The sequence below is a fragment of the Lepidochelys kempii genome, chromosome 5 (genome assembly GCF_965140285.1).
Source record: "Lepidochelys kempii isolate rLepKem1 chromosome 5, rLepKem1.hap1, whole genome shotgun sequence".
NCBI classification, from domain to species: domain Eukaryota; kingdom Metazoa; phylum Chordata; order Testudines; family Cheloniidae; genus Lepidochelys; species Lepidochelys kempii.
The window spans coordinates 111,170,904-111,196,936 of record NC_136384.1 but is presented as its reverse complement, the minus strand read 5'-3'; the positions used below and the strand labels follow the sequence as shown (position 1 = coordinate 111,196,936).

The following is a 26,033-nucleotide window of genomic DNA, read 5'->3' as shown; positions in this document are numbered from 1 at the left end:
CTTTTTATATAAGTTGCTGCCAATCTCACTTACCACTTGATTTAAATGTACAACTACGGGGCTGCTTCTGATCTCAAGAATACGAGCACAAATCAGCTACAACTCCACTGAAGCCCATAGAGTTACATCAGTGTAAATGAAAGGAGACCGTGTCCTTTGTTTGGTTATTTTCTCCCTTGACCATCTTGTCGAATTCTCTCTGCTGCACCCTGGCAAATATTTTCAGAATAGAAAGCCATTCTAAATTCTCATGTATTGTTAAGTAAGTCATTTATTCAGTATTTGTATTTCAGTAGTGCACAGGGACCGCAATCATAGACCAGACCCCATTGTGCTAAGGGATCTACAAACACAGAAATTACTGCCCCATCCTAAAAAGAGTTCACAAGTGCTTTAAACCAAGGTAGTTAAAAGTGTTACCGGTGCACGAATATGCAAAAATCAAAGTGTCTTCACCATGTGCAGCATGTGACCAAGTCTGAAAGATGAAGCTTCAACCATCCCTTCAACATGCAGAGGAGCACAGCTGGATAGCTGGTAAACCAATTACTATGTTCCGTGTATGCATAAGAAATGCATGGAGATATATGCCTGAGATTCTGTGGCTACCACTGAACCCTGAGATTCACCAAGGTACGCTTTTAATAATGGGAAGCTAGAGTTCAAGGAAATATGCTAATACGGGAGCTCAGCATTTACCCAGTACCCTTATGTGCTCAGTTGCTAGTTATTAGAGTTGGTCAAATATTTCAACTGCTTTTTTTTCCCCTCCTTCCTAAAAAATGAAATAATGTCCGTCCCCCCCCCCCCCCCACAGTCTTCAGTCAGGGGAAGAATGAGATGACAATCAAAGAGTGTGGCATTAAAAAGGTTCCCCTCAGTACTGGGTGGCTGAAGACTGAATTGTTCAGATACAAAGTTGAATGGCAAGTTCCACTATGGGCAGAGGGCTAGCACAAGGTTGTTTCCTAAATCCCATTTGAAATCTGTGTTGGGGTGATGATTAAGTGTTTTTTTCTTAAAATAGTTACACAATAGTCTCTAAAGAAGTAAAATAAATCAATTCCTTCCTCTGTCTCTGCTTTTCATGGTGATTCCGAGAGATGGGTCTTGTTTCCATGAGACAAGATCTGGAACAGATAGGGTCGGAGACTGAGAAGACAACAAAATCTCCCCTTCCCCATCATTTTAGACTCATCTGTTCCCTACAACTATCCCCTCTTGCCTTCACTACAAGGCATTTTTAACCCAGAAAGGCTGAAACTTCCATGCTGATGCCGGAAACCATGTGTTGGGTGTTTAGACTGTAAGCAATTTGGCACAAGAATCATTGTTTTGTTCTGTGTTTCTACAACCCTTAGCCTAGCACAACGGAGTCCTGGTCCATGAGCAGGGCTCCCAGATATTACAGTAGTACAAATAACCAATGATAAAAGGCAGGAAATGCTACATGGTGGCTTCCTATTGGTGCATGTAATTCCCATGAACAGTAATAGGAGCTCTTCACACTCAGAGGGTGATTTTATTCTAGGCTTCACCTGATGAGGCCATGTCTAGTCATTTTCATGCCAAGCAATTTAATATATCAGGTGCCCACTCTACAGTTAAATTAGAAAAGAGAATGAGCACTAGGAACTCTGATTTATAGCCATGCAGCCCAATTCCATTTCAAATTCCAATTTTCACAGGTTATCACTAGGCCAAAAAAAAAATACATCCATTTTGACACTTGACATGCCATATCTTCGTGAAGGCATTTTTCTGTTAAAAATACAAATTAAGAAAAAAGTCTGTTCATCCCTTTTAAATTAAAACAGTAAAACAAAGCATTTACTATCAGGTCCAGAAATTTGGGGGTTTAAAAAAACCAAAAACAAAAAAACCTACTAATGCCCATGTAAAATTTACATGGAAACTAGCATCTAGCTCTGAGTGATGAGGATGGGCTTTTAGTCTGCAGTGTGTAGTCTACAGTGGGGATGGAGGAAGATGACCTCTCTGCAGGAAAAAAAGTTAGACGGAAAATTCTCTACTGCACAAGTGCCTATGCTTGCACATTCCCTCAGCATTTAAGCTATCTATGACCTTAACAGCATCCCAATGCAAGATGTTCACTGAGATCTAGTAGTAAGTTTCAGCTGGCCTGAACAATTCAGTGTACCCCAACTCACTAATGTCATAACATATATCTGGAACACAAAAGAATGGCCATATTGGATCAGACCAATGGTCCATTATCCTGTCTTGTGACAGTGGCCTGTGCAAGTTGCTTCAGGATGAGTGAACAGAATGGTCTATCCCTGGTCATCCACTCCCAGCTTTTGGCAGAGGTTTTAGGGACACCCAGAGCACAAGGTTGCATACCTGACCATCTTGGCTAATAAGCTCATCAATGGCTATCTAATTCCATTTTGAACCCAATTATAATTTTGGCCGTCACTATATCCTTGGGCAACAAGGTCCACAGGTTGATTGCACATTGTGTGGAAACACACCTCTTATTGATTTCATCTGGTGACCCTGGGTTCATAGAATCATAGAATATCAGGGTTGGAAGGGACCCCAGAAGGTCATCTAGTCCAACCCCCTGCTTGAAGCAGGACCAATTCCCAGTTAAATCATCCCAGCCAGGGCTTTGTCAAGCCTGACCTTAAAAACCTCTAAGGAAGGAGATTCTACCACCTCCCTAGGTAACGCATTCCAGTGTTTCACCACCAAAGTTTTTCCTAATATCCAATCTAAACCTCCCCCACTGCAACTTGAGACCATTACTCCTCATTCTGTCATCTGCTACCATTGAGAACAGTCTAGAGCCATCCTCTTTGGAACCCCCTTTCAGGTAGTTGAAAGCAGCTATCAAATCCCCCCTCATTCTTCTCTTCTGCAGGCTAAACAATCCCAGCTCCCTCAGCCTCTCCTCATAACTCATGTGTTCCAGTCCCCTAATCATTTTTGTTGCCCTTCGCTGGACTCTCTCCAATTTATCCACATCCTTCTTGAAGTGTGGGGCCCAAAACTGGACACAGTACTCCAGATGAGGCCTCACCAATGTCGAATAGAGGGGAACGATCACGTCCCTCGATCTGCTCGCTATGCCCCTACTTATACATCCCAAAATGCCATTGGCCTTCTTGGCAACAAGGGCACACTGCTGACTCATATCCAGCTTCTCGTCCACTGTCACCCCTAGGTCCTTTTCCGCAGAACTGCTGCCTAGCCATTCGGTCCCTAGTCTGTAGCTGTGCATTGGGTTCTTCCGTCCTAAGTGCAGGACCCTGCACTTATCCTTATTGAACCTCATCAGATTCCTTTTGGCCCAATCTTCCAATTGGTCTAGGTCCTTCTGTATCCTATCCCTCCCCTCCAGCGTATCTACCACTCCTCCCAGTTTAGTATCATCCGCAAATTTGCTGAGAGTGCAATCCACACCATCCTCCAGATCATTTATGAAGATATTGAATAAAACCGGCCCCAGGACCGACCCTTGGGGCACTCCACTTGATACCGGCTGCCAACTAGACATGGAGCCATTGATCACTACCCGTTGAGCCCGACAATTTAGCCAGCTTTCTACCCACCTTATAGTGCATTCATCCAGCCCATACTTCCTTAACTTGCTGACAAGAATACTATGGGAGACCGTGTCAAAAGCTTTGCTAAAGTCAAGAAACAATACATCCACTGCTTTCCCTTCATCCACAGAACCAGTAATCTCATCATAAAAGGCGATTAGATTAGTCAGGCATGACTTTCCCTTGGTGAATCCATGCTGGCTATTCCTGATCACTTTCCTCTCATGCAAGTGCATCAGGATTGAGTCTTTGAGGACCTGCTCCATGATTTTTCCAGGGACTGAGGTGAGGCTGACTGGCCTGTAGTTCCCAGGATCCTCCTTCTTCCCTTTTTTAAAGATTGGCACTACATTAGCCTTTTTCCAGTCATCCGGGACTTCCCCGATTCGCCACGAGTTTTCAAAGATAATGGCCAATGGCTCTGCAATCACAGCCGCCAATTTCTTCAGCACTCTCAGATGCAACTCGTCCGGCCCCATGGACTTGTGCACGTCCAGCTTTTCTAAATAGTCCCTAACCACCTCTTTCTCCACAGAGGGCTGGCCATCTCCTCCCCATTTTGTGATGCCCAGTGCAGCAGTCTGGGAGCTGACCTTGTTCGTGAAGACAGAGGCAAAAAAAGCATTGAGTACATTAGCTTTTTCCACATCCTCCATCACTAGGTTGCCTCCCTCATTCATTAAGGTGCCCACACTTTCCTTGGCTTTCTTCTTGTTGCCAACATACCTGAAGAAACCCTTCTTGTTACTTCATGTGCTACTTAATGTGCTTCATGTGCTACTTCATGTGTTTCATGTGCTATATGAAAGGGTAAACAACACTTATTCACTTTCTCCACACCATGCATGATTTTATAGACTGCTATTATATTCCTCCCCACCCCTCAGCTCTTTTTGAATATGAACAGTCAGTCTTTTTAATCTCTTCTTATGGAAGCATCTCCATAATCCTAATAATGGGTGTTGCCTATCTCTCTTTTTTGAGATGGGGTGACCAGCACTGCATGCAGCATTCAAGGTGGGGGCATATCATCAATTTATAGTGGCATTATGATGTTTTCTGTTTTATTTATCTATCCCTTTCGTAACAATTTCTACCATCTGTTCGCTTTTTTGACTGCTGCAGCATGTTGAGCAGATGTTTTCAGAAAACTATCCACAATGACTCCAATATCTATTTCTTGAGTGGTAACAGCTAATTTAGATCTCATCATTTTGTATGTAAGATATCAATAAAAGCTAATATACTGGTCATTAATATTATTGTGCGGTGTATGTACAGAAAAGTTCAAAATTACCGGTGTATTGAGAATTATGTTCTCAAAGGGTATCTGCCAGGCAGGGCTAAAATTACACCACCCTAGATGAAGGAATGTGGGTCTGCCACCTAAAATGTATTTCCAAGGTATATTGAGAAACAGTAGGAATGCAATCTACATAGAAGGTAAACATCAAGCCAACAAGAGGAGGAGATAACCACTCAGCATCATGGCAAAGGGAGGAGATTGCCGGAAACAGATCAATTTGCATTTTAGCAAACACCAGCAGGGGAAGAAACCTCCTTTCACAATCAAAGCTTCCTCACAGCTTGAATGAGCTTTACTTTGAGGAGTAACCTTCAGAAAAATATATTTCCAAGATTCACTGGCCTATAAAAAGAAAGGGGCAAAGAACCCCAAGCTACCTTTCACCTAAGACCACAAAGGAACCAAGCACTTTAGACTTTGTGAGAGATCTTGACCAGATGGGGGTGGAGGTTAGGGGGAGGGACAGTCAGCTTGCTGAAAGGTAGACTGGTAAGGACACTACCTTGAACAAACCCTGTAGCTTGTTTTGTAAAGCTTTAGCCTCTAACCAGTGTTTTTCCACTGAATTTGCTTGTTACCATTTCTATCTCTATTCTTTGTATTTGAACTAATTTAAAAATCTTATTTCCTTTTATTAAATACTTTTGTTTTACTTGTAATCTAAACCAATCCAGGGTGATGTCTGATTTAAATGAATGTTAACTCTAGTTAATGTAGCAAGCTACTGGATATAGTATCTTTAAAGACAGAGAAGAGGACTCTCTCAGTGCTCCAGGAGAGGGCTGGACATTGAAGAGCATGCAGTTGGGGGAATTGTGGGACTGGAGCACCTTGGTGTTATCTTGCCAGGGGTAACCAAGACAGGTGGAGGCTTAACACAGAGAGGCTCATTGCTTGTTCGTCTGCTGGCTGGAAGCATCCCACCAAGAAAGCTCCAGCAGCAAAGTATTTTGAGGCACCCAAGATGACAGGCCAAGCAAATGATGGAATTTCTCACTGGTCTGGATTGCACCCTAGAATGTGACACCATCCTCCCCCCTACCTTGTCTAGTTACAATGATGAAACCAGATCCTCTGCTGGCAAAAGTGGGTGCAAGCCCATTGCCTGCAATAGCGTCACACCCATTTGTGGCAGCAATGGATTTGACTTACATGTGGTCATATGGTTCTCAGTACTTTCATAGAAAGCAGAGCAAATCCCCTGTGGAGCCGCAGAACACCACAGTAACCGGTTTTGAAACACATACTAATTTTTAGAAAGTCAAGAACACTAGAGATAGTGAACTCCCATTCACTTCAATAGGCACAAGACCAGGCCTTAAAACACCATTTGCATGACAGCTACAGCATAGCTAAAGGAATGCATGTTCAGCTTGGGAAAGGGCTTTAAGAAAACAAACCAGAGGTCACCACTAACACATTGTCAGCATGGGAAAGTTTTACCAGTTATACATGGATTCTCTTTTTTCAACCCTGAGAGTGGCTTCCCAAGCAACATCATTTTTTGTTTTTTTTAAAAAAAGCCTCTCTTACACCAGAATAAGCATCAACCTGGAGATAATAAGGCTATAGCAGTATAACTGTAGTGGTTTAACAGCAGACCTTAGGTTATGATGGTGTAACTTTTCCATATAGACAAGCCCTAAGTCACTGACCTGAAGAATCAAAGCTATTGTTGACACCTATGTTTCATGAATTGCTTCTTGGTGTTCGGGGCCTCCAGACTGGTTGAGGAAGCAAGAGAATTTTGGCTGTAAAGGGTGGGGTTCTACTCACCACAGATGCACCTCCTTAGGGGTGAGTCTGGGAATTAGCTCTCACCCCATCTAGCATCTTCTTCTGTTGGTTGCCCATGCGGTAGCCCTTCTCTTTCCAGGACTCACAGTGCTTCTTCTTCATGACTCAGCCCACTAGCCAGGTCACTGTGTAGTCCCCACCACTTCAGAGGCAACAATCCCACCAGACGAGCTCTCTGGACATTGTCTCAAACAGTCTCCCATTCCAAGTTTAGGTTCAATACCACTTTCCCAGTACTTGATAGGAGAACCTGAGCCCACCTGCTACTCTGGGTCCTAGCCCAGGAACCCTAAGACTACATCTGTTCAGCCTCAGACCCTGCTTCTGTTTCCCCGGAGCTCCTTCCTACACCCACTCTCTAGGTCCTTGCCTGACTCTGGAAGTGGTGATTCTTCTGCTCCCCATGGCTACTTCACTTCTCTAGGCATCTTGTAAAAATATCTAGCCCAGGGAAAGAACCTAGGATTTATTCTCCTGCTTGACCACCTCCTAGTCCCTGGCAACTCCCTTTCCCTCTAGGATGCAACTACAGACCTCCTCCCTCTTACAGCCTCTTTCTGCTCACACTTTCTGTTTTATAATCCTAACCCTATGTCAAGATTCCTCCCCCACTCTGAACTCTAGGGCACAGATGTGGGGACCTGCATGAAAACCTCCTAAGCTTACTTTTACCAGCTTAGGTTAAAACTTCCCCAAGGTACAAATTAATTTTATCCTTTGTCCTTGGAATAACCACTGCCACCACCAAACTCTAACTGTGTTTACTGGGAAACGTAGTTTGGACACATCTTTCCCCCCCCAAAATCCTCCCAACCCTTACACCCCACTTTCTGGGAAAGGTTTCGTAAAAATCCTCACCAATTTGCATAGGTGAGCACAGACCCAAACCCTTGGATCCAACAACAATGAAAAAGCATTCAGTTTTCTTACAAGAAGAGTTTTAATAGAAATAGAAGTAAATAGGAGTAAAGGAATCACCCCTGTAAAATCAGGATGGTAGGTACCTTACAGGGTAATTAGATTCAAAACATTAGAGAATCCCTCTAGGCAAAACCTTAAGTTACAAAAAAGACACAGACAGACAGAAATAGTCATTCTATTCAGCACAGTTCTTTTCTCAGCCATTTAAAGAAATCATAATCTAACACATACCTAGCTAGATTACTTACTAAAGTTCTAAGACTCCATTCCTGGTCTATCCCCAGCAAAAGCAGCATATATACAGACACACAGACCCTTTGTTTCTCTCCCTCCTCCCAGCTTTTGAAAGTATCTTGTCTCCTCATTGGTCATTTTGGTCAGGTGCCAGCGAGGTTACCTTTAGCTTCTTAACCCTTTACAGGTGAGAGGATTTTTCCTCTGGCCAGGAGGGATTTTAAAGGGGTTTACCCTTCCCTTTATATTTATGACACCCTACACCTCCCCCAGCTGGGCTTCAGAAGCATTAGGCTTTATCACACCTGGCTTCCCTCCAGGTGCAGCATGTAAGGTTAATTGTACCCCTTCCGGCCTACATTAACCTGCTCAGGGCTTATGCAGGGTGGATATTCTGTCACATTAGCCAACATCCAGACAGATATGAACTATATTACAAGGGCTAGAAAGGCAATACTTTCGTAACATTGTCATAAGTCTGGATGTATCAGCTAATCAAAAAGATCAGATCCTGTTCAGTAAAGGCCATAAAAGAAGAGCATGTGAAGGACAATTCCTGGGGAGAAAAATTCTTTTCAGGGAAAAGTCCCTTGGAGGAATATTTTATTTTACCTCTGTTGGCATGTGTGTTTGCTTTCATGTGTTAAATATATTTTTTTTCAGGAGTAGGAGCAAGCAAGTCATGTCTGGCCCCTGAGCCTTTTTTAATATAGTGATTAGCTGGGGTGTGTCCTGGTTCCTATAACATACACATAGTAGCCTCAATACTGTACAAAAGTAAGGCAAAGCATTACTGGAATGCGGTATAGCAAAGTGCTAAGCTTAAGCATTTTTGCATTTAAAACTGGTAACAACAACTGGAATTTAAACAATCCTATTAAAGATTAAAATAAAAAAGGGGCAGAAGAGGATGAAAACATTTTAACAGTTTCTGGTGTAAATAGCTTTTCTGACATCAGAGAAGAAAAGGGAATAAAGGAAACAATTCACTCTATTTTAAAACATCTGCTCATAAAGCACTCAGCATAATAGCTTAATTCCAGAGTGCTTACAAATTCAAGAAAATTATGAAAGAGAAAATAAAAACCCAATGGAAATTACCTCCATCAAATGATGGCTGTTCAGTGGCCAGTGAAACCAACTGGTAGTCTCTGTCCATTTCCTAGTGGGTAGAAATTCACATTGCAAACCCACCAACTAATTATTACACGTTGGCAGCATTGTTAGCAGTATCAGCAGATAAGCCTTTCACACTTATGAGTGGTTGCTCCAGGACAGGAAGAAGTCACCTAGACAAGCCAGTGACAGAAAGGCTACATGGGCTACTTCCTCAGCTGTACCTTTTCCAGGGCCAAATAATGCCTGACCCTCATATGGATGCACTGGAGGGGGAAGTTGGGGAAGACAGTGAAACCCTAACCTCCCTGCCAACTGTGACACCCATATAAAGCCAGGCACAAATGCAGGCCAGAAGCATGGGAGGCTCAGCGGCAGCGCCTTTCAAACAGCACAGAGACAAACTGCACCCTCACAGATGTGAGGAAGAGGCAGGGACATGGCCTTTATATCCCTCTGCACTGGCCAGCCCAGTGGGATCAGCACATGTTGGGGAGACTATGCTGCACCCTATAAAAGCATGTAGCAGCGGGTGCATTGCCCATGTCCCACAGAGCTCCAGGTGGCTCTTTCTGGGTGGGCCAGTTCTGCACTACACCAAAAGCTGTGCTGTGCTTTAAAGACACAACTGAGGCCTCAGTGAAGAACACAAGAACAGCCATGCTGCATCAGACCAATCATCCATTTAGCCTCGTATCCTGTCTTCCAATAGTGGCCGTTGCCAGATGCTTGAGAGGGAATGAACAGAACAGGGAAATTATCAAGTGATCCATCCTCTTGTCGTCCATTCCCAGCTTCTGGCAGGATTCAGTTGCCTGAATGGTTGCCATACCACCTTCTTTTGAGTGCTAAAGCCATTCCCTTTTGTTTTAAGGAATAGTAATCATACACATGAATATACAGCCCTTCCGGCCCCAACATTCATAGCTTTACTCTAATAAGCCATAGCATGTTGATCTTAGCTCTGTGTGAATGCTGGTATCCACTGGAGATAGAAATCCTTTGATGTGAACCAATTAGTGCATAGTGGTAATACTGTGCTGATATCCTTAGCTTCAGAGGACAGAGTACAAGGAGCTTGTCAGCCTGGTTAGACTAGCGACTTGTAAAAACGACCACCATTGGCCATCTATCTATTTATCCAACTACTTATATGTCCCTCATCATGGGAGTATCAAACCACCATCCTAGCTGAAACCTAGAGAGTTTGCTGAAAATAGTGCAGGTAACTGGTATGTGCCTCACCAAATCTTCATCACCAGCAAATATCTTCTGATATGACTCATCTCGGGGAAGAAATTACATAAAATCCTGTTGCTGCTCGAATAAGGGTGAGTTCTCTTTAAAGTATATAACCTGATGGAAACGGATGGGGAAAATACAGTCAATGAGAATTTCATCCTTTGGTTCAGAGTAATTCATTTTGCAGAGAAAATATATCGAAATGCTTTCAGTTTTGTGGCATGCTGGATAGCTTTCTGAGACATCTGCCACAACATCAGGTTTTTAAAAAAAGCTACTATTTCTGTTCCAAGATTAAGTACAGGATTAGGTAAGCAATGTGAGGTTAAGTAATTCTGCTTGTGACAAAAAGAATGATGAAAATACTTTATACTAGTGCAGTTTTTCTTCCTATGCTGGTCTCTGCACATTTAAGATGGGCCCAGCACCACCATTCTCCAATAGGCGGTGCAAGGTAAAGAGAAAATGCTGAGCCATATTCACAGAAGATAGCACAGAGAGGTGTAAATTAAAGGCCTTTTGCTCTAGAAAAATTCAGTAGGGGAAGGCAGCTTTTATTCCTGTTGAGGGTTCCACAGGAGCTGCGCTAGGAGAGGCTAGCTAGGGCTGTGATGACCTAGTCATTCTGGTCCTATCCCCTTTCCAGTCAACTGCAGCTACTTCAGGAGTCTACTGGACCCCTATGTCCTGTCAAGCTGTTTTCCACTGCAACCACCTCCTTCCCTGGTGGACTTTCCATGCTTGGGACCTCCATCAGTAGGCTGTTGGGTTGTTGTTATTGATCATCAAGATCCTTTCGCCTTCTTCCCCATAGTAAAGGAGAAAGACCACTCCAGCACCTCTGTCATATTTCCATTTGGGAGCCCTGACAAGCTACAGTACCTTCCACAGGGTAACCTCTGCAAAGTCTCTGGATTCATTAATGGTGCTTCAGCACTTTTTATGAATACTATTAACATATAAGTCTCAGGGATGGGAGGTGAGTTAAATCTCTCAAAGACACACTTGTGCACTACTGATCAGCAGCAGGCAGAGCTTTATTTCATCTTGTTATGCAGTACTCTGGAAGGACCTGATGACAGATGAGATATAAAATAAGACTCTGATACAGGCTATGTTTTGAACATTGCATCCCCATCTACTATCCCATCCCTGGCTGTTGGGGATATCTGCTTGTAGCAGTCACAGATGGTCCATATGACATTGTAGGGAATCTCATCGTACCATCCCCTCCATGAATTTATCAAACTCGGTTTTCAAAAAAGTTAGGTTTTTTGCCCCTGCTGCTCCCTGTGGAGGGCTGTTCCAGAACTTCACTCCTCTGATGGTTAGAAATTTTTGCCTAAGTTCAATCCTAAATGTATTGATAGCAGGTTATTATCCATTTGTTCTTGTGCCAACATTGGCCCTTAACTTAAATAACTCTTCTTTCTCCTTGGTGTTCATCCCTCTGATGTATTTATAGAGAGCAATCGTATCTCCCCTCTGCCTTCATTTTGTTATGATAAACAAGTCAAGCTCTTCTAGTTTCCTCTCGTAAGTTTCCATTCTCCATTCCTCTGATCATCCAGGTGAGATCTCACCTTATGTGACGGTAATAACACATTCCTGTCTCTCCTGGAAATACTTTGCCTGATGCATTTTCGGATCGCATTAGCCTTTTTCACTGTTTCAGGACTCTGTTGGCTCTTAACCATCCTGTGATCAACCAATACAGCCAAACTAATACATCCCCAGTTTATAGCAAAAATTCTTGTTATGAGTCCATGAGTGCATGACCATACTATTAAATTTCATCCCATTTTTATTAGTCCAGTTTTCAAGGTCATCCAAATCATCTTGTTATTAGGACTGTCAATTAATCGCAGTTAACTCATGAGATTAACTCAAAAAAATTGATCACAATTTAAAAAATAAATCACGATTAATCACACTTATAACAATAGAATACCAATTGAAATTTATTAAATATTTTGGATGTTTTTCTACATTTTCAATATTGATTTCAATTACAACACAGAATAAAAAGTGCACAATGCTCACTTTATATTATTATTTTTATTACAAATATTTGCACTCAAAAATGATAAACAAAAGAAATAGTATTTTTTTAATTCTCCTCATACAAGTACTGAAGTGCAATCTCTTTATTGTGAAAATGCAACTTACAAATGCAGATTTGTTTGGGTTATATAACTGCACTCAAAAACAAAACAGTGTAAAACTTTAGAGCCTATAAGTCCAGTCAGTCCCACTTCTCATTCAGCCAATTGATAAGACAAACAAGTTTGTTTACATTGATGGGAGATACTACTGCCTACTTCTTATTTACAATGTCACCTGCAAGTGAGAACAGGCGTTCACATGGTATTTTTGTAGCCAGTGTTGCAAGATCTGTTAAACATTCATGTGCCCTTCCATGCTTTGGCCACTATTCCAGAGGACATGCTTCCATGCTGATGATGCTCGTTAAAAATAATGTGTCAATTAAATTTGTGGCTGTACTCCTTGTGGGGAGAATTGTATGTCTCCTGCTCTGTTTTACCTGCATTCTGCATAGATTTCATGTTATAGCACTTTTGAATGACAACCCAGCACATGTTCATTTTAAGAACACTTTCAAAGCAGATTTGACAAAATGTAAAGAAAATACCAATGTGAGATTTCTAAAAATAGCTATAGCACTTGACCCAAGGTTTAAGAATCTGAAGTGCCATCCAAAATCTGAGGGGATGAGGTGTGGAGCATGCTTTCAGAAGTCTTAGAAGAGCAACACTCTGATGCAGAAACTACAGAACCTAAACCACCAAAAAAGAAAATCAACCTTCTGCTGGTGGCATCTGACTCAGATGAGGAAAATGAACATGCGTCAGTATGCACTGCTTTGGAGTGTTATCAAGCAGAACCCATCAACAGCATGGACGCATGTCCTCTGGAATGGTGGTTGAAGCATGAAGGGACATATGAATCTTTAGAGCAACTGGCATGTAAATATCTTGCAACGCCAGCTACAACAGTGCCCTGTGAATGCCCATTCTCACTTTCAGGTGACATTGTAAACAAGAAATGGGTAGTATTATCTCCTGCAAATTGTAACCAACCTTGTTTGTCTGAGTGATTGGCTGAACAAGAAGTAGGACTGAGTGGACTTGTAGGCTCTAAAGTTTTACATTGTTTTATTTTTGAATGCGTTTTGTACATAATTCTACATTTGTACGTTCAACTTTCATGATAAAAAGATTGCACTACTGTACTTGTATGAGGTGAATTGAAATAAACAATTTTTTTGATTTTTAAAGTCAAATATTTGTAATGAAAAATAAATATAAAGTGAACACTGTACACTTTGTATTCTGTGTTGTAACTGAAATTAATATATTTGAAAATGTAGTGAACATCCAAAAATATTTAAATAAATGGTATTCTATTGTTGTTTAACAGTGCAATTAATCGTGATTAATTTTTTTAGTCGCTTGACAGCCCTACTTGTTATGATATTCTAGTCCTCCTCTGTATTGGCAATACCTCCCAACTTTGTATCATCCACAAATTTTATGAGTACACTTGCACTTTTTGTGCCAAGATAAGTAATGAAACTGTTAAATGAGATTGGTCCAAAGACACATCCTTGAGGAACTCCACTAGTAACCTCCCTCCAGCCTGACAGTTCGTCTTTCAGACCCGTTGTAGTCTCCCCTTTAGCCATTTCTTTACCCAACTTTTGATTCTCAAATAAATCCTCATCTCCTCCAATTTAACTAATAATGTTCCGTAGGGAACTGCATCAAATGCTTTACTGAAAGCCAGGTAGATTAGATCTACTACATTTTCTTTATCTAGAAAATCGGTTATCTTCTCATAGAAAGAAATGAGATTGGTCTGACATTATCTACCTTTTTAAAAACCTTGTTTTCATTTGCTTATCTTTTTATTTTAAATATTAAGCAGGAAAAAACTCCTTCTAACTTCTGTAGACTAAGCATATTTCACCATATCTTCTCTAGCTTCAGTGATTTACCATATTCCTGTCTTTTATCTACTGTGCTTGACTGTAGCTGTCCACAGTAGGTTCCAGTAGGTACATCTTATCCACTAGCTTCCCATTACAATGCCTTACAAAAGCTTACAGCTAGGTATGTGCCTGATATCACTATGCTTCTGTCCCTCTTAAGGAACAATCATGTTTCAGCAGAAGCAGATCTAGACTAATACCCTCTGGAGGTTTGCAGCACAGTTTGTGTGTGGACTGAGCTTCATTCTATGACTACATATCAAGTTAGAGTGATAAGGATGGAGTTTTACTATATGAAAAATATGGATTCATATAGGAGTAACTGGAATTTAAAAATTCAGTTTTTCTAGAACACATTTGCTAGAAATTCAAGAATACATTTCAATGATTTAAAAAGACTCCCAGCTTTTATAAATAAAGCAAAAGTTTCTGGTTCTCATTAGGAATACAAGTAATAATTACTGGTGTATATAAAATACTGAGAACAGTGGTGAGAGCACAAGCTTAACCAGGTATGCAGTGCTGTGGGGAAAACCTTGTTTACATCAGTTTACCTAGTGTGCAGGCATATTTATCTTGTCAGTTATGCTACGGTTTAATTATGTTCAATATTATTTGAAATATATCCAGTCAATTAGAAATTTTAGGTATTCTATGTAAGCTGTCACTTATATAATATATACTCAATATATTTAATAGACCTTTCCCCCTCACACATGGATATATTTAAGGGGGACAATATATATTTTCATAATGATTTGGGATACCCAATTTGAGACACCAATAAAGGGGCCTGATATTCACAGGGCAGCTGTTTAGCACTTTCTGAAAATCAGATCCTTTTAATATGTCTCATGCTGGGTATCCCAAAACTGAGGTACCCAAAATCACTTGTCATTTTTGAAAATGTAAGCCCTAGCTTTTAAGCCAATGCACATTAACAAACAGAGCTGTTCAATTATTTTCTGCCCAAAGAATTTGTGGCTAAATCTTGACTTCCTTAACAAGGCACATTCCCACTTCTGTCAACAGGATGTTCCTGAATAAGAACTAAATCAGAACTGATGAAGGATTTCAGCATGTGGCCCTTTGATATGACCTGTCAGTTCCTTTACAGGTATTCCAGCTTTTACTCAGTATCTTCCTATTACAAAATACTTGGCCCCAGTAAATGTAGCTCAAATTTTTCCACTTTATCCCATACAACAGATCACAGACAGAAAAGACCTATTAGGTCACCTAATCCATATGCAGTCAATGTGAGATTGTTTCCAATTTTGTATATTTACTAGAGCTCTGTCCAGTCTAATTTTAGATGTCCTAAGAGATAGTGCTTCTGGCACTTGCCTTAGGAGGATAGTAGAACATCCCACTGCAGTATGATGTGAAGCATCACATTGCAAATGCCTTAACAGACCAAGATCAGAATTTTAGCATGTCAGGTATCATCAAGAAGTTTTTATTCAAGATGGCATGATTTGTTATAAGCAAAACAAAGTAACAGCCATATTGGGAAGAATACTACATTATGTAGCTTCCAATACAGGCGCACACAGGTTGTGGAAATACAAAAACTCTCTTGTAATTTTTTGGGGTGGAGGGGTACACAAGGAAAGAGGACAAGATACATGCTTGTTTTGGGCAAGATGCAGCTCCTGTTGATTTCACTGAGAGTTGGATCAGGCCCTTTCCCCTTTATATCTCATATTATGTAATACTCAGGAGTCACTGTGAGTTACAGAGAGGTTAGCAGAGGAATAGAATCAAGAGAACCAAGTTCTAGTCCTGGCTTTGCTATCGAGTCCCAGGGTGGCCTCAGACAAGTCATGGAGCCAACATTTTTAAACCTGGTTGCCCAAAATTAGGCTCCTAAATAAAAGCAGCTTGATTTTTTGCAGTGCTAAGCATTCGCAGCTCCCCTTGGAGTCAATGGGATATTTGGTTGCTAGAATCTCATATAATCAGGCCACTTTTATCGAGGACCCTGAATATGGATTTAGGCACCCAGGTTAGGAAATGTTGGTATCTAACTCTGACTCAGATCCCTGATCTGTAAAAGAGGACTAACAATATAGTAAATTCCTTACCTACCCCACAGTGGTGTTTTGAGAATTAATTATGTGTGCAGAACACTTTGAATATGTGACGGGTACAGCTTCAGTCCTTGGATTTCCTTTCCCCATCAGAACAAACAATATTACACTGTGACCTTGGCATCTCTTTTTTTATTTGATCAGATGGACCATGATCTAGCAAAGCCTTGAAGTATGAGCTTAACTTTAATCACAGTTCAATGGAACTACTCATGTGCTTAAGATTCAGCATATACTTAAGTGTTTTGCTGGATCAATGCCATGGAGCAGACTCTCTTCCAGAGCACTCACTACATGCAAAACCTAACAGTCATTATTTCAGTCTTTACACCCACCACTCCTAAGGACCCAATCTTACAACTGGATCTGTGTAGACAGATCACTGAACCCAGGCAGAATCCCTGTGAAGTCAACAGGGCTTATGTGCCTCTTGAGTAGATGCAATTGAAGAATCAGAGCCTAATTTGTATGCCAATTGATTTTTGTTATACACCCAGTGTTATTTAGGTTAGACTGTTACTAAGCATTTTAACAGACTGTTTTGTTAAAGAGAAACATTGTACTTACCATCCAAAAGGTCTGCTTCATAACAAGTTACTGAGAGCTATAGGCAAAGTGGCAACATGTATGACACAGTCAAAGTGGAAGTATTTTTCTTCATACGTTTTTTCAGTAATAACCATATTTTTTTACAAGAATACATACCCAAGTCTGTGTCAATCTCTACATTAAAAACAAACAAACACATTTCTCTCTTAAAGGGACATTGCCAAGTTTAAAACAATAGGCCAAATCCCGGGCCTTATAGGGTAACGTGACTCCCTTCACTCTGTCCATTTAAATGTCACTCATTTTCATTGACTCCCTTCAACCTCATCACTAGTGCCCAGGTGGGATGGAATGATGCACTTAGCTGCCAGTGTTTTGTTAATTTTTTTCACTATGGAATTATTACTTTTCTAAAAACTCAGTCTTGATAGTGTGTTTGAGACACCAGATTTATTCCATACTATGCAGTACATGCTACCATGAAATTATAAGCTGTGGTTCCTTTGAAGCAACTCCGTTTTTTTACATGCTAGTAAGTCTACATCTAAATCAATGCTGGCCAAGAACCAAATTTTACTCTAGTACTTCTTAAACCAACACAAGTCTATTCTCTCCTTGATACGAACATAATTCCCAATAATGTTAATGAAGCTAGGCTTGTGCATCTAGGGGAGAACAGACCCTTTAGTGTGCACTGATGCAATGACATTTTATTTGCCCATTATATATTCCTGGGAAAATATCTGAAGTAGTCTGTATAATTGCAGATTGTATTCACAGCAGATACATGGTAGCTTCAGTTAACATTTTAATGGCGTTACGTTTGTTCCTCGGGTGCTGTGTGGGCACAATAGTAATGAATTCCATACTGAGCAGCCTAGATATTTTGTAATTCTGTATTAAACTCACTCAGAGGGCCTGACTCACCCTCATTTATATCATTGCTACTTTCACTAGAAGGTCGGTAACGCGATGTTCAGTGGCCAGTTGATAACATTGATACATTAGGGAACGTGCACAAAGCATGAAAAACACCAACACTTAAAGGAGCGCCACATGAAGGTTGTCGTCTTGCAACCACCAGGTTTTGATTTATGTCGGAAAGACTGATGCAGATTGAATTGCATCAGGACATCTCATGGGAGATGTGTACAAACCCTCTTTAAATGGAAAAAGAGGCAAACACCTGTATGCGACTGTGGTCATCAGGCACAAACGATGAAGAACATTATATCTGAATGTCCTCTTCACTCTTTTGCCAGGGATCTAAAGGACATTCATCAGCTCACTGCTGTGGCAATGTGCCGGCTATCAAATCTAGATATAAATTTGTAATTGTTGCTACCTACACAGGCCATACAAAAGAAGACCCTCATTTATCCAGGTATAAATCTTGAGTAACTCCTCTGAAGTCTACAGAGTTACACTGCAGTAAAACTGTTGTGAGAAGAGAAACTGTTCCACAGAATGGAAAAACAATTGCACTGCTCCTCACTAGCAAGTGCTACATTTGCCCCCACTTTTCATTGACTAACTACTGCTGCTTTTGATGCCAGGGCTTCAATATATAGGGAACTCCGCAAAATTTATGCCAATAAATACCTTATACACCGTGTGTAAAACTCTATAGATTGTTTTGTTTGTTTTCCATTTTATAAAGTAAAGTAGGAATGAAAAACAAAATGTTGAAATTGGATAAACAGAGAAATTTAATTCATGTGATTTTGAAATTATGGTCGGTACAATCAACTCCTTTGTATGGAAGAAAATGAAGTTAACATGATTTTTAGTAGTGCTGAAAAGCTTTATATTTTGTAACAGGGAAATATTAGTGTGCTTATAGTCAGAAATTGTGTATGTGTGTGTTTGAGAGAGAGAGTGAGACACACACACACATACACACACAAAGGGGAACAATGTTATGAATGAGTATAATAGCTTCAGAGGTGGAAGTGTACAAAAAGAATTAAATGCTGTAGAATGTTTCTCTGGAGTGAAGGACACAGTAAGCCTAGAAAATTACTTTACAACTTAATGGTATACAAAAAGAATTGGGGTCTATTAACAAATGAAATGTAATCTTGCTGGTAAATATCTCAAATATTTCATTTCTCAAGCAAAATTTGCATATTTGCTGTGGTAGAGGATATAACATTCAGACACCTGTATGTATTCCGCACTGCTTTCCACAATAGGACCTAGCTAAAATCTAGGCAATAAAATAATTTGGTCCATGCAACACCCTGACACATTTAGAAACCAATCTTGTGTTTTCAAGAGAAAACAAACTATTCAAGAAAAAGCAGTAGAAAGTACAGGTGTAAAAAAAAGAGTACTCTAGGACACAGCAAAAATCAAATGTTCCAAAGTTTTAAAACACTCCCTGTATGGTATGGGAGTACACTGCAACAAAACAGGTCACTTGTGAGTAGGTAGTCATAGATTCCAAGGCCAGAAGGGACCATTGTGATAATTTAGTCTGAGCTCTTGTATAGCAAAGGCTATAAAAATCCCCCAAAATAATTCCAGTTTGAACTAGAGCAAATCTTTTAGAAAACCAGCCAGCCTTGATTTACAAATGCCCAGTGATGAAGAATCTGCCATTAAGCTATCATTGGAAGTAATACCTGCCAGGTAAATTTCCTACAAACTGTGAAAACCACTGAAAAGGTGTTTGTTCTTAGTTGATAGACTTCATTCTATAGCAAATATAGGCCCATACCCTGCAAACCCTAATGAATGGGACTCTCATGTGAGTAGGGTTGGCAGGGATGGGCCCTTGATTTTTCAATCAGCAGCATAAGTAAATAAAGGGCCCGATCTTGTGACTCTTAATCATTAGTAATTTTCACTCATGCCAGCATTTCATGGCATGAGTATGAATTAATTGTATAAATCAGGGTTGGCCTCCAAAATCCCTAGGTTGTCTGCGGACAGGTTGCTAAATTTGGAATTGGACTGCTATTTTGGTTCCAGCTAGTTCAAACTCTTCCGACTTATAAATGGCAGTATCGCTGCTTAAAGGAATCCTCAGAATCAGCGATGTAGTATGAGAATGTCATCTTAAGGATAGCACAGTATAGGTGCACCCATGTAGCATGCTGCATCCAGGAATGCTTCTTATTTACTCCTACTGTTCATGAAAGGATTCTCTTTATTGTACTATGAAAAGGAGACTGCGTAAATTTTACCATTACAAAGTAGGCTTCAACACACCCTCTCCTTAGATTTGGCTAGTACAGCACTGGAATTTTTACGTTGGGTACTAGATTTCACTGCAGTGATATTGATTTTTTGGCTTCTAATATGCATTGGAGGAAATAGAGGGAAAATAAAAGTTGGTTGTCCCAGGGCCTTAATTGTAACTGCTGTGCATCTGTCATGACCATGACAGGTTGATGTGAAGGATATTTAACAAATGATGCAGCTCAGTATGATATGAATGACAAGATGCAATGTTTTGCTCTGTGCACAGTTGTCAATAAAGGTATACACCAATATACACCATTACATTCACAATCATAATGCCTTTTATTTATTTTTAGGTTGGAGGAAATCACAATTAGAACTAGAATTTGGGTGAGTCCTCTACTGGATGGAGTTAAGGAATTGTTGCATTAGATCAACAGGCACACAAAAATAGGCACACTTTTCCTAGAAACCTAAAAGAGATGAGAAAAGGAGAAGGCACAGGTTCTCAAAAGGTGTTATACCATATTGAATTTTGCAAGCCTACTTTTGGAGTCTATTTACAATGGCCTTATGCTGTTCCCTGAAGACACTTCACAATAAGGATTACTATGTAACATCTGATATTTTTACCCATTTTATATGTGAATGGAAGACAGAGTCAAATTTTAATGTCAGTCACAGCAGTGTAAAAGCAGAGTAACGCCACTGACTTCAATGAAGCTATACTGGATTTCCACCAGTGTAACTGAGATCAGAATATGACCACAGATTGCATTTTAAGTACTATTTTAAGTTATTTTTTAAAATAAATTTGAGTTTGGTGAAACTTCCATCCTGCTCTCTCTAAAATAATGTAGAGCACCTACAGGAGCTGTAGGCCGGAGACCTGGTCGATCCCCCACCCCCATATTAAACCAGCCATGGGTGAAACTCAGGAGTTCACCACTAAAATTGAAAAGAAAAAAAAGGAATGTTTTGCAGCTGATAAAGCAACCCCACCTCAGGAATGTCCCTAACGAGAGTTATAACCACCAAGGCTGTAAAGTGGAGACACCCGGGTGCTAGGAAATTGGGGAAGATACAGAAAGAGACTCAATAAATGGTAAAATACGCTCTAACCAGTGTTTTTATGCCGATCATCTGCATAAACAGAGAGGGTCACAACTAAGTTACAAGTTAGGCATGAAAGATAACATGTAAAAACTTGGCCAGGAAGGAGGACACATAGGTGCCAGTGTGTAATTGGTTAAAATTTCTGTTATTTAGGAGTATGGGATAATGTGATAAGTTTAGTAAATTTGAAGGACGTAGCTAGTTTTACCTGTATAATGTAAATGAAAAACAATGTTCTTTGGGAACCATTTCCGGACTGCAGTTTAACATCAAGCTACTGGAACTCTGACCCCTCTGCATGACCGTGATGTGCAAAGGCATCACCAGGAACCCCCAGATGAGTGGATCCTGACTGGCCATTGGGTGAAATTTGTCTGTATATTGGGAGTGGTGAGCATAAGAGATTTGCTGGGTATATGTATTCTGTGTTGCTAATGAATAGATGTTTAGAGCACAGCTGTTTAAGGCTCTTTCACTGGGAAAAGGTTCTGCAGACCTGAGGAGCCCTGATCCCGAGGGAAAGGGCGGGTATTTAAATTGACCAGGTTTCTTCCTGAGCCCCATGGGTAAGGATAGGTGCCTTACACCCTGAGCCTTTGGAAGGGAAAGGGTGGGGGATGCCTAAATTGATTGGATCACGCCTTGTGCCCTTGGGAGGGTATAGGCAGGGTGCCCTAGATTTTCACAGGTAACACAGCTGGTTCTCCTTACCATACATCACACCACCAGCCAACATATTGGCTGTAATCTGAATATTACAGTATATTGGTGATTTACAGAAACAATGAGAAGAAATCCAAATGAAACCCAGGCTTGTGGGACGTGCTGTGTAAAAAGTCCCTATTTTAAGGCCGGATTTCTAAACCAGCCGGTATGTAACATCTGAAATCCAACCAAATTAATTCTTAAATTAGTGCGAAGCCTACTTTGGGATTCAAAGAGCAAGCGTGTCCTGACATTAGTTTAACTGTAGATAAATCTGCCAGAGGTCTGAGTAGGGCTATGCAGTTACAGGACAAGTGAAACCAACACGGATGATCCTTTGGGAGGGTTAAGAGGGGAGAGAGAAAGCTAACCATAGCAGGTCAGAACACTGTACAACTGCTCCTAGGATGGAGATTTCAGAGAGTGCTCCCCAGTGCAAGGTCACAGGAGGAGGAGGAGGAGGACTTTACATAATCTCACAGGCGGCCACACAAGGAGGCGCAGTTTTCACCGATGAAATCATACCCCAAGCAGCCCAGGGAGCAGTTGTGGCAGATGCACCAAAGCGCATCCCGGGGGGAGAAGGGCGGCAGAGCGGGTCCTCCTGGAGTACAGTAATTCAATTGCTAAGCCGCTCTGCGGCGGCAGCGAGAAAGAGGAGCCTGCGGCGCAGGACCCGGCAGCAGAGGCGGCTGCCAGCCGAGCCTGGGCTCTACTTGTTCAATAATGCAGCTGCGGCTGCCAAGCGGGGCTGGAGTGAGGGACCCAGGGACCGCGCTGCGCGCGCCTCCTCCTTCCCCGGGGATGCGGTACCTCCTGCAGAGCCAGAGCCAGGGGCCCTGAGGGGAGCAACCGCCCAGCTCCCGCAGCCGCCCCACTCCCACGTACTCCCCGATTCCTCGCAGCGCGCTGGGTCCTGCAGATCAGCTGGGGGGCGCGCGGGGCTGGGGGGTGGGTGGGGTCTGACTCCTTCCCTCGGCAGCTGTCCGCTTTCAAAGCAGCGGCACCAGCCAGGATCCCCCCACAACTTCCCTGAGGCGAAGCAAGTCAAGGACCCCCCCCCAAAACACACACACACACACCCCAGTCCGCCGTGATCGCTGGGTCCGACCACCCCGGAGAGCTGCGCCCTCCAGGGATTGCCTCTGGGCATTGCATCACCCCATCCATCCATCCCTCCCTAGGGCTCCACACCAGAGCTCCAGCTTCCAGGGTCCGGCTGGTGCCCCCCAGTCGCGTGGCCCCCCGCAGAGCCCCCCACACACAGACACACACATTCGCCTCTTGCTCCAACTTCCTTCCCCGCGCTGGGGGAGCGGGCGCCGCAGGCAGCCTGAGCCCCGGGCAGACACCAGACATTCCCCCTCTTCTGACCCGGGCCCGCTCCTGTACCTGGGTGGCTTTGTGGAACTGCTTCTTCAGCCCGGCCACGGACATGGTAGGATGCTGCAGGGAAGCGCCCCGGCCCCGGGAATGCTGCTGCTGCTGCTGCTAAGAGGATGGGAGCGACTCGAGGACCAGATGGCTGATTGCTGCTGAAAGGGGGATTTCTCTCGCTCGCTCGCTGCTCTCAGATCCTCTTTAACCCAGCGAACAGGTTATCAGAGGCCAGTCTGTGGTGCAGAAACCCTGACGTCAAAGAGAGGGAATCCAGCCTCTTAAAGAGAAAGCTGTCCTCCCAGTCCTCCTTTCCTTCCCCAACCCTCAAGCCCTGGCCTCAGAGCAAGCGTCCCTGCTTCCCCGGCTTTGTTCCTCACAATATGACATACGCAGCCCCTGATTTCTCAGCTGTAGAATTGTTTAAATTAGAGCATGGAATTAAAAAGAAAAAAAAACAATCAGACTGAGATCTTTATTTATAATGCGTGTATAGGATGGATTTCCAAATCCTGAGCGCCCTGCTTTGAGCTCTGCCCCTATGGCTGTGGGCCAGGACTCAAGCCCTCATTGGGTCGGTTTCTTGCGGCACTTTTTCTACAATTGTTTATGTGCCGGAGGTTAGATGTGGTTAGAATGAGGCCCTGCTTTTCAGACCCCGAAATCCCTAAGATGACAAATGAAAGTGACCCAATCTTCCTAGGGGCTCAGCATCTTTGGCCTGCACTCAAGTGAAATTGGAGTACCTCTGGAAATCTGGCCACTTTAAGACACAATCCCTGAAACGCTTATGTGACTGCTTAACTTTCTGCCCATGTGCATAATATTAAGTAGGTGTGTAAGAGCTTGCAGGGTTGGGAAAGGCTGTAGGCCCTCTCTGGGAGGAAGATGGTTCGGGGGGGCTGCAGAGATGAGTTGACTGAAGTTCTCCAGGAGAGGAGGGAATGAGGAAAGTTGCAAATCCCCAGAGGAATGGGGAAGGCTAGGAGACATGGAAACAGCTCAGGAAACAGACCTTGACTGCTGCGTAGAGGGCCCTGAGCTGGAACCCAGAATAGATGGCGGGTTTCCCTGGCAGCCACTCCGGGAGTGGCACTGTGAGGCAGTGAAAGAGAAGCCTGCCTGAGACTTCTGGAGAGCAGGAACCTGGATGCACTCCCCCTGGAAGGGGAAACCACATTAGTGACCTGGCCGGAGGACTGAGACACGAAGAGCGTAGTTGCAGCTCCTGTGAGTGAGAGACTGCAGAAGAGAAACTGATGGGGTGTGATCACTGGAAGTGGCAGTGGCCTTGACTGAGCTAATTCCCAGAACTGTCCAGCAGTAAGCAGAGCAACCCATCACATATGGGCAATATTTAAGGAACAATGTATTTATATTGAAAGTAGGTTTTCTGGACTTGGGGTATGTCTACACAGGCAGAGTTACAGTGCCAACAGTTACAGTGCTGCTCAGAGAGCGCTGAAGGGAAACCGCTGTGGTGTGATCACACTGTCAGCTACCTGAGTAATTGCGTGTGGCACTTACAGTGGTATTTGGAGCAGTGCACTCTAGGCATCTCTTCCTCTTCTGCCATTAAGAGTTGTGGGAAGGAGGAGGGGGTCGGGGGGCATCCTGGGTCCTGTCCCACTGCCCCGTGATGCATTGCTTTGCATCCCAGCAGTCCCTGTGCTTCTGTCCACATCTTTCAACGATTTGTGTACTGTGCGCTGTGCCTCTTCGGTCTGCAGGAATGGATCCCGCACTGCTGACCAATATGCTGCTCGCTCTGACTAACACGTCACGAGTGGCAGTGAAGTTATTCCTTAAACTATAAAGGCAAGAGGAGTGCAACATTGATCTCACCACGTGTACTATCTACGACACGAGATTGCTTGTGGCATTCACGGAGGTGCCAACCACAGTGGAAAGCTGCTTTTGGGCTCAGGAAACAAGCAGAGTGGTGGGATCACATCATCATGCACGTCTGGGATGACGAGCAGTGGCTGCAGAACTTTCAGATGGGGAAAGCCATTTCATGGGACTGTGTGATGAGCTTGCCCCGCCCTGTGGCACAAAGATATGAGAATGAGAGCTGTCCTGTTGCTGGAGAAAAGCGTGACAACTGCACTATGGAGGCTGGCTACTCCAGACTGCTACCAATTGGTCACAAACCAGTTCGGAGTGACAAAGTTGACCACTGGACTCATGTTGATGGACGTGTGAAGGGCCATTAATTGAATCCTGCTCCAAAAGATCGTGACTCTGGGCAACATGCATGCCATTGTGGATGGCTTTGCACAAATGGGCTTCCCTAACTGTGGAGGAGTGATAGATGGGACGCATATTCCAGTTCTGACACCAGATCACCTAGCCACAGAGTACATTAATCAGAAGGGGTATTCCTCAATGGTTCTCTGGGTGCTTGTGGATCACCCCCGTGGGCATTTCACATACATTAATGCATGTTGGTCTGGAAAGGTGCATGACGCACACATCTTTTGGAACACTGGCCTGTTCAGAAAGCTGCAAGCAGGGACTTCCTTCCCGGAGAGAAGATCACCATAGGGGAAGTCAAAATGTCCATTGTGATCCTGGGAAACCCTGCCTACCCCTTAATACCGTGGCTTATAAAGCCATACACAGGGAACCTTGACAGCAGCAAGGAGCAGTTCAACAACAGGCTGAGCAAGTTCAGAATGACCTTTGAGTGTGCTTTTGGCCATTTAAAGGCCTGCTGGTGCTGCCTATATGGGAAGTTGGACCTGGCTGATGACAATATTCCTGTGCTTTTAGCTGCATGCTCCATATTTGTGAAGGGAAGG

At 42.7% G+C, this 26,033-nt stretch overlaps 1 protein-coding gene across 2 annotated transcripts in view; it reads right to left on the bottom strand.

Annotated features, from left to right (window-relative positions):
• Window positions 1–23,559, bottom strand: part of SH3GL2 (SH3 domain containing GRB2 like 2, endophilin A1) — a 144,629-nt gene extending 121,070 nt beyond the window's left edge. Inside the window, exon 1 of one of the 2 annotated variants that reach the window (XM_078852938.1) lies at window positions 23,245–23,559. In XM_078852938.1, the coding sequence (XP_078709064.1) occupies window positions 23,245–23,289 (45 nt within the window). In that variant the 5' untranslated portion in view covers window positions 23,290–23,559. The remainder of the gene's footprint in view (window positions 1–23,244) is intronic. The other variant, XM_073345468.2, reaches the window with a different exon arrangement.
• Window positions 23,560–26,033: the final 2,474 nt, after the last annotated feature.